Source organism: Aotus nancymaae, unplaced genomic scaffold, assembly GCF_030222135.1.
Source record: "Aotus nancymaae isolate 86718 unplaced genomic scaffold, 86718_ANA_hifiasm-v0.15.2.pri h1tg000022l_1, whole genome shotgun sequence".
In the NCBI taxonomy this organism is placed as follows: domain Eukaryota; kingdom Metazoa; phylum Chordata; class Mammalia; order Primates; family Aotidae; genus Aotus; species Aotus nancymaae.
This window is the reverse complement of record NW_026988435.1, coordinates 34,560,435-34,577,559: the sequence shown is the minus strand read 5'-3', so window position 1 is coordinate 34,577,559 and position 17,125 is coordinate 34,560,435. Positions and strand designations below refer to the sequence as shown.

Genomic DNA, 17,125 nt, shown 5'->3' with positions numbered 1-17,125 from the left:
AGCGAGCTGATTGGGCAGTTTCTTCCAGGCACCCTGAGAGGAGAGGCTAGCGTATTTAAGATCGACGTGTGCTGTGTCTCATTCGCATTGCGGTCATGTTCTCACCTATGCTACGTTGTAGTTGTATGAGTTTTCCCATCTTAGATTAAAGTGTCTTTGTCATCTGGTATTTTTTCTTTTGAGGCGGAGTCTTACTCTTTCACCCATGCTGGAGTGCAATGGCACGATCTCGGCTCACTGCAACCTCTGCTTCTGGGTTCAAGCAATTCTTCTGCTTCAGCCTCCCAAGTAGCTGGGACTACAGGCATGCGCCACCAACACCCAGCTAATTTTTGTATTTTCAGTAGAGGTGGGGTTTCACTATATTGGCCAGGCTGTTCTCAAACTCCTGACCTTGTGATCCTCCCACCTCAGCCTCCCAAATTGCTGGGATTACAGGTGTGAGCCACCATACCCGGCATCTCCTTTTCTTTTTCTTTTTTTTCTCCCCAAGAAGTTCAAGGCTTATAGTAGAGATGGGGAGGAAGGAAGGGAAGGAAACAGTAGAAAATTGTTCTAGTTCCCACTTGAATTCCTGGAGAACTCCTGCCCTTGGACAAAGTAGACATGACCATACGTCGCCACATTTGGTTTTGCCCTAGGGTACGTAGTGGCGAATGTAAGGAGGAGGGACAGGGGATGGGAAACAAGGAGAATGCAGCAGCCTTTAAGGGCTTCCTTGTACCCAAATGTCCCCAGACCTCAACGAAAGGTCACTGTATAATAGAAGTGTCGTTGTTGTTTTTTAATGGAGTCATGCTCTGCTGCCCCGGCCAGAGTGCCGTGGCTGGGATTACAGGCGTGAGCCACTGCGCCTGGCCTTTGGTGTTTTTTTAATGGACCACCTACAACCTTTCAGGCTGATTTCTAGGCACTGAGGATACGGCGGGAAACAAGACAAGTAAAACTTCCACCCTCCTGAAGCTTAGGCTGTACTGGGAAAGGATAGAGAATAAGAAAGACCAGTAAGTGAAATATATTGTTGGTTACAATTATGATCAATGTGAAGGTGGAAGACCAAAGAAGAGGGGTAAGGAGTGTTGCGTTCTCAGCGCTGGTCGTCATTTTAGATGGAGGGGCCAGGAAAGGCTTCCCTGACCAGGGGACATGTGATTGAAGATCTGAAGGAACTTGGTGGAGTAGGTGGAAAGGCGGAGCATTCTAGGCAGAGGGACAGGCACAGGCCCTGAGGCCGGCCAAGGAAGCCAGAACTTAGAACAGGGACGTCCAATCTTTTGGCTTCCCTGGGCCACACTGGAAGAAGAAGAATTGTCTTGGGCCACACATAAGATACACTAACACTAATGATAACAGATGAGCCAGGAAAACCAAAATTGCAAAAAAGTCTCATAGTGTTTTAAGGAAGTGTACACATTTGTATTGAGCTGCATTCAAAGCCATCCATGTGGCCTGTGGGCTGTGGGTTGGACAAGCTTGACTTAGAACATTGGGAAAAAAGAAAAGTGTGAGAAGCCATACTTGAGGTTTGAATACTAAGAGCTGTACTTAGGCTAAAAGCTTGTCCTACGGCTGGGTGCAGTGGTTCACACTTGTAATCCCAGCACTTTGGGAGGCCTAGGCGGGCAGATCACAAGGTCAGGAGTTCAAGACCACTCTGGCCACCGAAGCCCTGTCTCTCCTAAAAATGCAAAAAATGAGCTGTGCATGGTGGCGCCCGCCTGTAATCCCACTACTTGAAAGGCTGAGGCAGGAGAATCAACTGAACCCAGGAGTTGGAGGTTGCAGTGAGCTGAGATTGTGCCACTGCACTCCAGCCTGGTGACAGAGTGAGACTCTGTCTTTAAAAAAATAAATAAATGACTTGTCCTACCTCCCTCCTACTTAGCCGCCAAACATGAGCGCTATCTGGGACCACTAACATTCTATGTAAGTAAGTAGTAGTTTGAAATTAAGAGCTTAATGAATTTGGCCGAGCTTGTTGGCTCATGCCTGTAATCCCAGCACTTTGAGAGGCTGAGGTGCGCGGATCACAAGGTCAGGAGTTTGAGACCAGTCTGACCAACATGGTGAAACCCTGTCTCTACTAAAAATACAAAAATTAGCCAGGCATGGTTGCAGGTTCCTGTAATCCCAGCTACTCAGGAGGCTGAGGCAAGAATCACTTGAACCTGTGAGGCCAAGATTGCAGTGAGCCGAGATTGTGCCACTGCACTCCAGCCTGGGTGACAGAGTGAGACTCCATCGCAAAAAAAAAAAAAAATAGTTTAATGGATTTAAAACTGGTGATGTTTCCCAGCTTGAGGTCTAGTATCGGTTTTCTGGCATCTTCCTTTTCAATGTCAATCCCAATCTTTTTATTTCAGCATGTCCGGCTTGTCCCAAATATTCTCTCTCCTACCTAGAGACTGTGTGATGATGTTGGTGAGGTGCTGGTCCTTCACTTTTTTGCTTTTGTTACTAAAATGCACCAATATTTATTGATTCTTTTTTTTTTTTTCGAGAAGGAGTCTTGCTCTGTCACCCAGGCTGGAGTGCAATGGCGAGCTCTCGGCTCACTGCAACCTCCGCCTCCTGGGTTCAAGCGATTCTCCTGCCTCAGCCTCCTGAGTACCTGGGATTACAGCTGCACGCCACCACGCCCAGCTAATTTTTGTATTTTTAGTAGAGACAGCGTTTCACCATATTGGTCAAGCTGATCTCTAGCTCCTGACCTCGTGAGCCGCCTGCCTCAGCCTCCCAAAGTGCTGAGATTACAGGCGTAAGCCACCACACCCAGCCTATTTATTGATTCTTTATCGTGCGTGGAATATTTCTAGTCTTGTGAAAGCCATGAAAAAATAAAAGTTATTTTCTGCCCTGAATTTGCTTCTTTTGCGCTACAGGAACAACAAAGCCCACTCAAATACAAAATGCAAATCAGATTTTGTTTGTTTAAGACAAAAATAAAAAGGGTTAAGATAGGATAGGAAGAAATTAAGATGATGGAAGTAGCTGGCATTTTACATTTGTACGCGGAAAGGTTAAAACTTGGAATTCACCAACTTTCTGGGGGTGGCTGGTAGGACAGGGCTTGTCCCTGAAGCAGGAAATTGTGTCTCCTGTATGCAATGAGCAATTTTTTTTTTTTTTTTTTGAGACGGAGTCTCCCTCTATCACTGGGGCTGGGGTGCAATGGCACAATCTCAGCTCACTGCAACCTCTGCCTCCGAGGTTCACGTGATTCTCCTGCCTCAGCCTCCCAAGTAGCTGGGATTATAGGCGCAGCTAATTTTTATTTTGTACTTTTAGTAGAGATAGGGTTTCACTATGTTGGCCAGACTGGTCTCAATCTCTTGACCTCATGATCTGCCTGCCTCAGCCTCCCAAAGTGCTGGGATTACAGGCATAAGCCACCATGCTGGACACAATGAGCAATTTTAACTTTTTGCGCTGATGTTATTTCAGAGTCCCCCCCGCTGATCCCACGTGGGCTTTCATCGTTCTTACTAACCTTTCAGGAATAGCTTTCAAACTGAAGCGTGTTTCAGCGGTCCCTAGAAACTTATTTTTCTTAACTTCAGTTGCTCCAAGCTTCCTGCTCACTCTCCTTAGGCCATCCCGTGAGAATTTCTCTTAGTAGGATTTAGGAGATTTGGCATTCATCTCTACATTCTAGTTCTGAAGATAAAAGTGGCTTCTTTCCTACCTTGGCCAGCTGAAAAGAATCTTCCTACTAAGAATGCTATTAACATAAGAGACCCGTCAGCGTGATGCATGGAGTGCGGTAATTCTTGAAGGTTGGGGCCATTTCCTTCAGGAAACCTCTCCTGAGGCTTTTAACTTGATGAGTTTTCTGTTGGCAGAAACAAGCCTTACCAGAAAGCTGTTGTTGAAAATATATCTGTCAATTTATATTTGCAAACTTTGGATATATGTGCTAGAGGGGGGTAAATCCTAGCATATCTGAGGCGGCAGTTTTGCCTTTTCTTTTACTCAATTTATTTTGTCATCGTTCTTTCCTCTTTTAAATTTAAACCTATGTGATTCTTAAAATGGGGCAGTGACTAACATTGGTTCTAAGTCCTTATTTATTGGCAAAACGTATAGTTACATAGGCACATCCAGGTATCTTAATTTATACTTTAAAACAATAAAGAACTCCAAGGCATTGGTCAAGCCTTTAGTGCTACCGAAATGCATATTTATTTATTTTACTTGTAAGAAATGTAGCATGTGCTATTCTTAGGAATCTAGATAATATAAATGGTTGTGCACAGACCGTTGATCTTTTTGTTTTTATATCTTTTTCCTTGCTTCTTAAAGATACCAGAGAAGCGTGAACATATTGCTTTGAAATCTACTTGCTGCTAGGAAAAAAGAGATTGTCTTTCTTGGAAAATTCCCTCTGAGACTCCTCTGATGTGTGACCTGGTGGGGAATATTCCAGCCTGGGAATAGTTTAACATCTGGTGTCTGCATGAGTTACCTCTGAACTCACTGGAACATTAAATGGAGGGTTTCCCTTTGTGTTGTCACACATTTTATTTCAGTAAAGATGTGCTGGTGAGAGTTTCAGCAATGTTTTAGCCTGAACAGTGGAATTATGGAGTAAGTCCCAGATCAGTGTGAAGGTATATTGTATTCCAGGGTGTTTCAATCTCTTTGCAGTGATCATGGTAATGTCATTTCCTGCTTCCCCGCGATGCCTTGTACTCTCTTCTCTATTGCATGCCTTCCCTGGCTAGAAATTAGTTTCGTGAGAGTAGGGGATGTGTCTCTTTTGTTCACTGCTGTATCTCTGCCTTCTAGAACATGGTAGGCGCTCAGTGTGTATTTTCTGAATGAATGGCTCTATAGGTGGTTAAAAGAACCACCTCAGAGATGTGCCCAGTTTCTCTGTTTTTCTTCTTTCTTTTCCAGCTATTTTCATGTGCGCTATCTTAAGTGCATACAATTTGAAGTGTGACAGAGAGACCTCATGGAGCAAGAAGAATAGGCTAAGTAGAGTCACAGTTGAGCTTTGAAGAGTTTCCTCTTTCCCACTGTGGGTAACAGAATTGTGTCATCGGGTCATTGAGAGAGACTGTGAAAATATTACGGAGGGACTTGAATTAACCTGGGGGGCTCCGGAAGGCTGAATCACGCTTAGTGGTTTCATAATGTGAATTTCTGTTTGCAGGGCACGCTGTACCAGATTAATGTTCGCAGGTTGGATTTGCTCCCAGAAATAAACCCATTAATCTGCTGCTAAGCAGAAAGAGGAGTTTCTATTTTGTTTTGTCCATCCCCACCACGCCTCCATAGCCCTCCAAAAATGCCCCTAAAATCAAGGTGTTCTCAGAAGGCTATGACGTCAAAGGTAAAAGCGCCCCCCCGCTTTTGTTTTTTGACTTTGATTTACTAGGAAAAGTTGATCAGACTTACACCTTGAGGTTTTCATTTTTTTTTTTTTTTTTTGAGATGGAGTCTCGCTCTGTCACCAGGCTGGAGTGCAGTGGCATTACCTCAGCTCACTGTGACCTCCGTCTCCCGGGTTCAAGTGGTTCCTTTGCCTCAGCCTCCCGATTAGCTGGGACTACAGGTGCCTGCCACCATGCCCGGCTAATTTTTTGTATTTTAGTAAAGATGGGGTTTCACCATGGCCAGGATGGTCTCGATCTCCTGACCTTGTGATCCACCTGCCTCGGCCTCCCAAAGTGCTGGATTACAGGCGTGAACCACCGTGCCCGGCCAGAGGTTTTCCATTTCTGATTGATTTTGAAGTATTGTTAGAGCTCAAATTGAGCAAAAAACCAAAAATACCCATTGGCACAGAGGGAAGGAGGTTACCCAACGCACCTCTGAGTTTTGTTTTTTGAAATATGTATATAATTTCAAACAGAAACTACAACTTTGGTGAACATTTTGGTTTGTACTTTCAGAGTTTTCAATTTTTACATAGGAGTAGAACTTTAAATGTTTAGTAAGGAAGTCAAGGTCAGCAGAGTTTCCGGCTGTACAAATGTAGCGCTCTCAGCTCCGTCCTGTGGTCATCTTCCCTCTGGGCAGAGACAAGTCTGACTCTCTGATGCTCATATTTATGAGCTTATTTCACATCTCAGGGGGCAGTCTCAGCAGATGATGTTACTGCTCACCTGCACCCAGGTAAGAGTTCAAGCACCTACCAGGTACATATAGGAAGTTGTGCTTTTACTTGACCACCCCTGTGAGCCAAGGTGTTCTGCCCTCCCTGCAGGCTGAGCTCTTTCTCTAAGATGCCTATACCTGTGCTAATAGTGACTCAATTCTCCCCCTTCACCCCGCTTTGCTGCAGACCATAAAACCATGGGAAACGCAGAAAGTCAACATGTAGAGCATGAGTTTTATGGAGAAAAGCATGCCAGCCTGGGGCGCAAGCACACCTCCCGCTCCCTGCGCCTCTCGCACAAGACGCGGCGGACCAGGCACGCTTCCTCGGGGAAGGCGATCCACAGGAACTCTGAAGTGAGCACCCGATCCAGCAGCACCCCCAGCATCCCCCAATCCCTGGCTGAAAATGGCCTGGAGCCCTTCTCCCAAGATGGTACCCTAGAGGACTTCGGGAGCCCCATCTGGGTGGACCGAGTAGACATGGGCTTGAGACCTGTGTCTTACACCGACTCTTCTGTCACTCCCAGCGTAGACAGCAGCATCGTCCTCACAGCAGCCTCTGTGCAGAGCATGCCAGACTCTGAGGAGAGCAGGCTTTACGGGGATGACGCTACATATTTGGCTGAGGGAGGCAGGAGGCAGCATTCCTATACATCTAATGGGCCCACTTTCATGGAGATGGCGAGCTTTAAGAAGAAACGCTCCAAATCTGCAGACATCTGGCGGGAGGACAGCCTGGAATTCTCACTCTCTGATCTGAGCCAAGAACATTTAACAAGCAACGAAGAAATCTTGGGTTCTGCCGAAGAGAAGGACTGTGAGGAGGCTCGGGGGATGGAAACGCGGGCGAGTCCGCGGCAGCTCAACACCTGTCAGCGAGCCAACTCCTTGGGTGACTTGTATGCTCAGAAAAACTCAGGAGTGACAGCAAACGGGGGGCCGGGGAGCAAATTTGCAGGCTACTGTCGGAATTTGGTGTCTGATATTCCCGATCTTGCAAACCATAAGATGCCACCAGCTGCTGCTGAAGAGACTCCTCCGTACAGTAATTATAACACACTTCCCTGTAGGAAATCTCACTGTCTCTCCGAAGGTGCCACCAACCCACAAATTAGCCATAGCAACAGCATGCAAGGCAGAAGAGCTAAAACAACTCAGGTAAAGTGATTGAAATTTGTTTCAATATTTTGGGGACTGGTGCATGACTCTTTACGTGCATGACTTTGCTCTTAGAAGATTTCCATCTTTTAATCGGGGTTTACCCTGTTTGCCTGTACTTGCTGCAGCTGGTGCTGTTTTGGTAGGATTCCTCTCTCCTGCTTTGCCCCTCTTACAGTTCTGTGGTTAAGGGGTGGGGATTAGGGAAGTTGGGGGTGGGGAGTGGCGATGTGATAGGAGTGGGAATAGAGCTACTAAGTTCAGATCAGGAAACTGCTTCTCCATGTTAGTTCCTCAACAGCATCCCACTTACTCAAGCTTCCTTTCTAACTTGGTCCTTCCGTGGAAAAACAGGCATGGTGGGTTGCAGACTCTTGGAACTTACTTGTTCACTGCAGCAGGTGGGAGGAGGTTAGTCGGCAACTCCTTTGAGGAGGCATTTTAAATTCTGGGCGGGTTTGGGTCACTCATCAGTTTCTCTCGGTGGTTGGCAGGCTTGCTACCTTACCGGGAGCCATTTCAATTTCCTGTTCCTTGCGATGCTGGCCAGCCCTGTCTCTGGAGGGAGGTGTAGCGGAAGGAATAACATGGGTGGCTTCCAGTTCTTATTTTGCAGCCAGCTAGTTGTTTGACCTTGGGCAAACCCTGACTTCGAGTCATTCCTCTGAAAAATGGGGATAAAGATGCTCAACTTGCCTGCTTCGGGGTCTAGTGCATGAAACCGTGGGTGGGAAAACATTGTTAAAAGACTTTGCTCCAGCCTGGGTGACAAAAGCCAGACTCTGTCTCAAAAAAAAAAAAAAAAAAGACTAAAAGTGTCTTCCTAGTGAAAGGAGGCACCACCACTTAGTTGGCAATGATAATTAAGATTAGGAATAATACAATATTGAGTAACTGAGCTGGCTTGGTGGCTGAGGCAGGGGGATCCTTTGAGCCTAGGAGTTTGAGTCCCATCTGGGCAACATAGCAAGACTCTCTGTCAGTGAAAGAAAGAAATGTGGCGTAATCCTGCATGCATTGGGCCTTTTTCTGGTATTTCTGTTCTCTGAGGCAGAGTTCAGGGAGGCTTGGCTTTTGCCGAGGATGGGGAGGTGGTTTGTAGATGGTGCTTCAGGCTAAAAATCCAGACTCGCCCATATGCGTTGAATGGCGGAGCAGCCTCAAGGGTGAGCAGCAAACGCCACCGCAGTCAGCACTCTGATCTGGCCAGTAGGAGGCGGTGCTGCACCTTCCGGCTTTGCTCCAGCGCAAGTCAAATGGGCATTTCAAGGTGGTGTTCTGATGGAAAAGGGGTCTAAATATAATGGGCACATGATGGAGGACGTAGGGGGAGCCAAGAAAAAGAAAACTGACTTTAGACTGTCCGTGTTCCTGCCTGAGGACAGGTCTTGCTGATGGTGTCCAAGCCAGGTATCTTGGCTCCACCTCTTCTTCCCTGGGTGACTTTGGATAAGTTGTTCACTTTCTTGTAGCCTTAATTTCTTCATTTGTCAAGTGGGGATGATAAGACTCTTTGAGAAAGTGGAATGAAGTAATATATGAAGCATAGTGCCTGGTCCTTAGGAAGCAGCCAGTAAGGGCAACTCTGTTAGCTTTCGTAATTTTCACCATTGTCAGTGGAGCCATAGGGGTTGAGGACCCGGGGTAGTGGTTTGTATCGGTATCTTGAGTACTTCATAAAGTTGGAAACAGTAGACACTGGGGACTCCAAAAGCTGGGAGGGAGGGGAGCAAGAGTTGAAAAATGAATTATCGGGTACTGTGTTCCCTGTTTGGGTGATGGGTTCAGTAGAAGCCCAAACCTCAGTTTTACATGATATATCCATGTAACAAACATGCACATGTTCCCTTGACTCTGAAGAAAGAAAAACACACTCGTGCCCTAGAAACCGAGTTGCTAAAAAGGCTGCATCTGTGGTCTGAGAAGGTGAGCCTGAGGCTTGCCTCTGGATGCACTCCCTGAATTTTAACCCATCTCTTCTGAATTGAGATTATAATGACACAAATGACCTGATAACCCACCTGCAGCCCCTCTGACTACCCCGTGAGGGCTACTTCTGCACTGTCAATTTGACAGATCATAGAGATAGATGACCTATTAAAGAGTAACCTGAAAGGGATTGAATGTCTGTCTTGAAGACATCATCAGATTAGCACTGCAGGACTGATTCAAAGAGATGATCTGTGGGGCCTTCGGAGCTTAGAGAAGGATACACGGACATAGATTGTTAAAAACAGAACATCATCTTTGACTTTCACTTTTTCCTGAAGAGTGCTAGGTTAGTGCATATGCTGTGTAAGATTTGAGAGGGGTACCCTGCTGTATTTTGGCTCTCTATGGTTCTGACACTAGGGATGTCTAGATCTCTGCTCTCCCCCCTACTCAATGGCTGATGGGGATTTGAGCCTTTGAGTTACGGCTACCCCCAGAAAATGGGCAAAGCAAAGGACGGTTCTCCCGTCCAGGTCTGGTACCGCTGAAAGCTCTCATCTGTCACTGCTTTATGAAATTTCCATCCTTTGGCTTGTCACCTTCTAAAATTGTTAATATGTGGAAGTGAGATCATCTAAAGGTGGTGTCTCATAAAATCACCGCTTAGGCAGCCTAATGTAATGGGAAGTGCCATGGGCCAGGAATCCTAAGAAGGGCATTTGCATCCTGGCATGTGTGCTTACCCAGTGGTGACCTTGGGCCAGTCACTCCATCTTCTGTGCCCCAAGATCTGTTGCTGTCCAGCCTGAGTGACACCAGCTTCCCACAGGGCTATCAGGAGAACCAAACGGGATACTGTGCATGGAACTCCCTTGCGGAGCCTAGAAAATACACAGAAGTATTATTTTTGTATTGACTTTATATGTTGAGTGAGGATCTTTAATGACTTGAAACAAACCCCAGAATTATGCATAACACTATCCACCCGCCCACATTTCCTCGTCTAAGTTTGGCGTGTTTATCCACGCGATTTCTTGGGAGCCCACTATGTTCCAAACAGTGTATTTTAAGAGGCAGTGGGTGTGGAGGCTTCCTTGAAAAGAATGCTTTAAAAAAAAAATTTTTTTTTTGGAAAAAGTTTCTGACCCAGGGGACCTCTCCAGTGAGCTTGAATCATAGATATTAAAGTCTCCTTGGCTGCCCTGGTGATGTAGTTTAATCTGTGATCGTCCTGTCAGCAGTTTTACTCCCCAGAAAAGAGCTCCTGGCAGACATTTGACCCAAGAGCATGACCTCTAAGCCTGGAAGAAAACACATTTTATCTGGAATAATGTGAACAACTTCATTTGATTTGAATATGATCAAAAAGAGTTTTGAGCCATTCTTTCTGTGTTTGCATTTTTTTTAGTAGTTGGACGGATTTTGAAACGTGAAGACATTAGAGTTCGCATTTCAGTCTTCAGCAGTGGCACATAGGTGCTACAGGGTCTGGCTGGCAATTTTTGGTTTAATTCGTGTGTTTTATGAGCATGTTTATTGTGCATGCACATGCGTGCTGTGCGGAAAAACTTGTCTTGGAGTCAATACGGGTAAAGCCTCATGCTATTTGAAGCAGAATTTTTTTCTGTTGGTTTCTGTGAAAGTACTTAATAGATTGCTCCTTGGATTTAATTGACGGCTAGCTTATCTCTGGGCCTGAACTTTATGAGTTTCTTTGATTATAGACAGAGGAGGGGCAGCCTAGCGTCAGACAAAGAAGTTAGCAGCATATCTAAGCTTGCAAGGTCGAGGCTGTTACCTCTTGGTTATTTATTTATTTATTTATTTAGTATATTTTATACTTTAGGTCTATATCTGTCATTTCTCCCCATGTTATACTATATCTGTCATTTCTCCTCAAGTTATCCCTCTCCACCCTCCCTGCCCCCCACTGTCTCTCCCCTACCTCCCCCACCTCCCCCCCCACCGCCAACTGCCTCCAGCATGTGATGCTCCTCTCCCTGAGTCCACATGTTCTCATTGTTCAACACCCACCTATGAGTGAGAACCTGCGGTGTTTGGCTTTCTGTTCTTGTGTCACTTTGCTGAGAATGATGGTTATTTAAATTCCATGGTTCTCAATGCCTCTTAAATGAGGCTGGAGATTCTGCAAGGGAATGAATGGAAAACTCGTGGCACAGTTTTACACTTACAAATGCTTAACACATAAGAGTTGTTAGTTGTGATGGTGAAGATTGCCTCATTGTTCTGGGGTTCGGCTCTCCTGTGTCTCTGAGACTTTCAGTGGGTGAGCTGGAAGAGAGAGAACCCTGCCATTTGATGGAGTCTTGTCGCCAGGTTCTGTGTTCTGTGGGAAGCTTTGGCGTGGAGCCACTGTGCATGCTTGTGAGGAGAGCTTCATTCATCCGCTTGGGAGATGAAGGAACGCGACTAGGTTGTACTGAGTGTGTCTCAGAGAACCTCAGCCTCAGGAGAGCAGCAAGGAGCCCTGCTCTCGGAGCACCCCTAGCCAGGTGTGGTGCTGGTGAGTCAGTTTGTGAGTTTCACTGGCCAGTTTCGGACAGCAGCATTCCCAGAAAAGAAAGAGATTAAGAGAAAAGGTGTCACAACTAGATGAGAACCCGTATTTTTTATTTTTTGAGACTGAGTCTCACTCTGTCACCCAGGCTGGAATGCAGTGGCATGATCTTGGCTCACTGCAACCTCTGCCTCCCAGGTTCAAGCACTTACCATGTGAGTAGCTGGAATTACAAGCACGCATCACTGCGCCCAGCAAATTTTTTGAATTTTTAGTAGAAACGGGTTTCACTAATGTTGGCCAGGCTGGTCTTGAACTTCTGATCTCAGGTGATCCTCCCATTTCTGCCTCCCAAAGTGCTAGGATTACAGGCGTGAGCTACTGCGCCCAGCCAAAAACCCAAGTCTTCTGACTTGTTGATCAAGGAGGGCCTTTTCTTCCAAAGCATACACCCGTACTGCACTACCTCCCCGTGCCTGAAAAGGTTTCAGTTCAATATCCTCAGATTTTAAGATCAAAACCCTCAATTCTGGTACAGACACACACAAAAAAGGACTTGGCTGAAAAGAAAATTGTTACTGCCCACTCTTGTCACCTAAAACAGGGATTACGGAGAGAGACGGCCAGGATAACTGGCACAGCCATCCCTCATGGCTGCTTTGTGTAATAAGCAAGTAGTCGTGTCGATTTTATTAATAACAAGGTAAAGAGTGCAGCATTGTCAGAAGAGGAGCTTGAGTTCCTAAAAAAATTGTCTTGATGTTTAAAATTTGGTTTTATTTTGCAACTGAGCTTCAGTGACTCAGAGATAAGTTTGTTTCCTGGGCTGAAAATGCACATCAACAACCATGTGATTCTTGACCTTTGGTCACAGAGTCTTTTGAGAATCAGATGAAAAATGTGGACCTTTGCCTAAGATAAAGACAGGGACCACCCTTCTGCATATCATTTCAAGGGGTCCACAAATCCCGTAAAGTCCATCTAGAGGCTTCTTTCTGGTGAAGAACCTCAGGTTTTCATAAAACAAATATTTTCATGTAAAATCAATTTTTAAAACATCCTTGTCTTTTTCTTCCCTTTTCCTCTGTCTTCTGTTTGATGTTTTTTTTTCTCTTTCCTCTTTCTTGTTTCTTTGTCTGGCACATCAGTTAAGCAATGAGGTATTTATTTTGAAAATGAACCCATCCATTTTCAACAAGAATATTTATCTTCTTTGCCAAGATCTTTTTTGGGAAGTGGAAAGGTGGGTAGGTAGTCGAGAGAAGGCTTATGTCAGCAGTTCTTAGACCTTTTTATACTCTTAAAAACTAATTCAGGAGGCCAAGGCAGGGGGATCATTTGAGGTCAAGAGTTCAAGGCCAGCATGACCTACATGATGAAAACCCATCTCTACTAAAAATACAAAAATTAGCTGGGCACGGTGGTGGGTGCCTGTAATCCAGCTACTTGGGAGGCTCAGGCATGAGAATCACTTGAACCCGGGAGGCTGAGATTGCAGTGAGCAGAGGTTGCAGTGAACCAAGATTGCGCCACCACACTCCAGTCTGGGTGGTAGAGTGAGACTCAGTCTCAAAAAAAAAAAAAAAAGGAATACTCCAAGGGACTTCTGTTTATGTGGATTATATCTATAAGTATTGATCACATTAGAAATTGAAACAGAAATATGAAAAATATCTATTAATTCATTTTAAAGTGACAGTATACCCATTACATGTTCACATAAATAACTTTATTTAAAATGTTTTAACCCACCAAACTTGGTGGCTCATGCCTGTAATCCCAGTACTTTGGGAGGCCGAGGTGGGTGGATCACGAGGTCAGGAGATTGAGACCATTCTGGCTAACATGGTGAAACGCCATCTCTACTAGAAATACAAAAAATTAGCTGAGTGTGGTGGCACGTGCCTGTAGTCCCAGCTACTCAGGAGGCTGAGGCAGGAGAATTGCTTGAACTTGGGAGGTGGAGGTTGCAGTGAACTGAGATCATACCACCACACTCCAGCCTGGGTGACAGAGTGAGACTGTCTCACCAAAAAAAAAAAAAAAAAAGTTTTGGGGAAAAAAAAAGTTTGAGAAACAGAGTAAGATGCTGCCTCTAAAAAAAAAAAAAAGAAATGGAAAAATTAGCTGGGCACGGTGAGTACCTGTTGTCCCAGCTACTCGCAAGGCTGAGGTGGGAAGATGGCTTGAACCCAGGAACTGGAGGCTTTCATGAGCTAGATCACACCACTGCACTCCAGCCTGTGTGACAGAATGAGACTCCTATCTCTAAAAGAATACAGTGTTTTATGCTCTAAAATAAAAGATGTGGGGCAGAGGCATTGTTTTCCATTTTGCAAATCTCTGTGACTTCTAACTTAACAGAAGATACTAGCGTCTCAGACCTACTTTTGCGTTCACTCTCTTGCAACATGCTGTTTTACTGGACCCTATGAGCAAACCCTGGCCTTGCACAGGTAGGTGGAAAAGGAAGAGCCTGGGGGACCCCCTGTAAGTATTTTAGGGATCCCTAGTCCACACGTTGAGAGCTGATCATTTATGCTAATACAGGTTGGGAGCATTCAGAATTTTTTTTTTTTAAGAGACAGGTCTCATTGTGTTTCCCAAGCTGGAGTGCAGTGGCCATTTACAGGTGTGATTACAGTGCATTGTGGCCTTGAACTCCTGGGCTCAAGTGATCCTCCTGCCTCAGCCTCTTGGATAACTAGGACCACAGGCATGTACCACTATGCCCACCAGTTCAGCTTTTGAGGATCACATTCTTAGGGGCAGTGGCTCATGCCTATAATCCCAGCATTTTGGGAGGCCAAGGTGGGAGGATCTCTTGGGCTCAGGAGTTCGAGACCAGCCCGGGCAACATAGTGAGACTTTGTCTCTACCAAATTTCAAAAAAAATTAGCCAGGTGTGATGGTGTGTGCCTGTAGTTTCAGCTACTTAGGAGGCTGAGGTGAGAGGATTGCTTGAGCCTGGGAGGTTGAGGCTGCAGCAAGCTATGATCATGTTACTATATCTACCAGCCTGCACGACAGAACGAGACCCTGTCTCCAAAAAAAAAAAAAAAAAAAAAAAAAAGGCTGGGCGAGGTGGCTCACACCTGTAATCCCAGCACTTTGTGAGGCCAAGGCAGGCGAGTCACAAGGTCAAGAGATCGAGACCATCCTGGCCAACATGGTAAAACCCAGTCTCTACTAAAAATACAAAAAATTAGCCAGGTGTGGTGGTGTGTGTCTGTAGTCCCAGCTACTCGGGAGGCTGAGGCAGGAGAATTGCTTGAACTGGGGAGGTTGCAGTGAACCAAGATTGCGCCACTGCACTCCAGCCTGGGTGACAGAGCAAGACTCCACCTCAAAAAAAAAAGAAAAGAAAAAAACAGATCATATCATAGTATAAGAATAGAGGAAAGTCTTGCCCCTTGACTCAACTTGTATGATAACAATGTGTAATCATTGGTGTTTTACAGCATGACTGTAAATGTGTGACTGTTGGATGTGGCTGTGAAACCAGCCTCCCCTGAAGACCTGACAGGGTCTCCACAGGTCCTTATGCAGAACTTAGGAAACACCTGACTAGCCTTTCACTTTGTCATTTGGACCCAGTTGAAATTGGATCACCAGTTGACTGAGTATCTAGCTTGGGCCATAAGATAGCCCAATATATCTTTCTTACTTCCTCTATTGTTTTTTTCTTTTTGAGACAGAGTTTCACTCTATTGCCCAGGCTGGAGGCAGTGACACGATCTCAACTCAACCTCCGCCTCCCGCGTTCAAGTGATCCTCCTGCCTCAGCCCCCCGAGTAGCTGGGATTACAGGCACCTGCCACCATGCCCGGATAATTTTTGTATTTTTAGTAGAGATGGAGTTTCACCGTCATGGACAGGCTGGTCTCGAACTCCTGACCTCGTGATACACCTGCCTCGGCCTCCCAAAGTGCTGGGATTACAGGCAGGAGCCACCGCACCTGACCTACTTTCTCTATTTTTTAAAAAAGTTTAGGAACAAAAATTTAAGTGAACTCCGATTGCTTCCATACAAGACATAATCCAACGGGACTGCTTGAAGCCTGCGAATGTAACCTTTATAGCTAGGACTAATTTGTCACCTCAACTTTAGTTGAGCACAAGCTGAGTTTAGAAATGACAAAGCCTTGAACTCCAACTGCAGTGTATTCCATGAGAAAGTGTTTTCCTTGTTCTGAGATTGTGGGGGAAAATGAGCAGCAGTGAGTTCATTCAGCAATGATTTTTGAAGTGCCTTCTCCATGCCAGGCTCTATTCTTGGCACTTGGGATGCGTCAACCAGGAGAGATCCACGAGCTCGGCGGGGTGAAGTGGGTGTGTGTGGCAGCAAACAGCATAATAAGTAAGCGATACACTGTGGAGGAACGACAGAGCGTGTTGAGGAAGATGAGGTGTGGGGCATGGGGAGCGATTTCTGACAGGGTGGTGGGGGGTGCTCTTGAGAGGGCAGACTTGGGTAGGGACTTGAAGGAGAGGAGGGGAGGAGGGAGCTGGCTCCTGAGTTGTTAGATGGAAGGGCGCACAGCACATTCCAGCAGGGATGAGGAGCCCAGTATGGCTGGAGTGGGGGCGGGGAGAGGAGATGCTGTAGAGAAGTTGGCTTGGCTGTTGGAGGAAGCACAGAGAAGGCTTCTGGTGTTCGTAGAAGCAGGGATGTGGGCCAGGCACAGTGGCTCACGCCTGTAATCTCAGAACTTTGGGAGGCCGAGGCGTGCGGATCACCTGAGGTCAGGAGTTTGAGACCAGCCTGGCCAACATAGTGAAACCCTGTCTGTACTAAAAAAATACAAAAAGTAGCCAGGCGCAGTGGCAGGCACCTGTAATTTCAGCTACTCGGGTGGCTGAGGCAGGAGAATTGCTTGAACCTGGGAGGTGGAGGTTGCAGTGAGCCGAGATCATGCCCCTGCACTCCAACCTGGACGACAGAGTGAGACTCCGTCTCAAAAAAAAAAAAAAAAAAAAAAAAGGTGGGGATGTGAGTATTCTTGGGAGTGAGAATGGTTAGGAGTATGACCTGGAATGAGTTCTTCAATTTCACTGGTGGGTGGGTACATCCGAAGCTCAAGTGCAAACACCGGACGTTGGGAGAGGGTCTTGAACAGCAGCCTGAGGAGTCCTCCACGTTGCTTCTGGAAGATTGGCCTGGCAATGGTGTGCTGGATGGAGTGATGGAAGGAAGATGGTTAGGAGAGAGCTTATTGCTCAACCAGTGGTGTGGCATTCGGAAGGGAAGGGAGAACGCTGAGTCTCTGATATATTATGGATAGTGAGGAGGGAGAGGAAGGATGACTCCAAGGCAGAAGCACATGCATAGAAGAGCAGATGAAAGGAGAGGTCATGATTCATTTAACTTAGACATAAAATCTCCAATCAGAAATTACCTGAAGGAAC

General features: G+C 45.9%; 1 protein-coding gene across 3 annotated transcripts in view; it reads left to right on the top strand.

Annotated features, from left to right (window-relative positions):
* The window catches only part of TIAM1 (TIAM Rac1 associated GEF 1), a 448,148-nt gene that overhangs the window by 285,854 nt on the left and 145,169 nt on the right, over positions 1-17,125 (top strand). For all 3 annotated transcript variants that reach the window (XM_064380092.1, XM_064380091.1, XM_064380093.1), the window contains one exon: positions 6,293-7,266. In XM_064380092.1, the coding sequence (XP_064236162.1) occupies positions 6,304-7,266 (963 nt within the window). In that variant the 5' untranslated portion in view covers positions 6,293-6,303. The remainder of the gene's footprint in view (positions 1-6,292; positions 7,267-17,125) is intronic.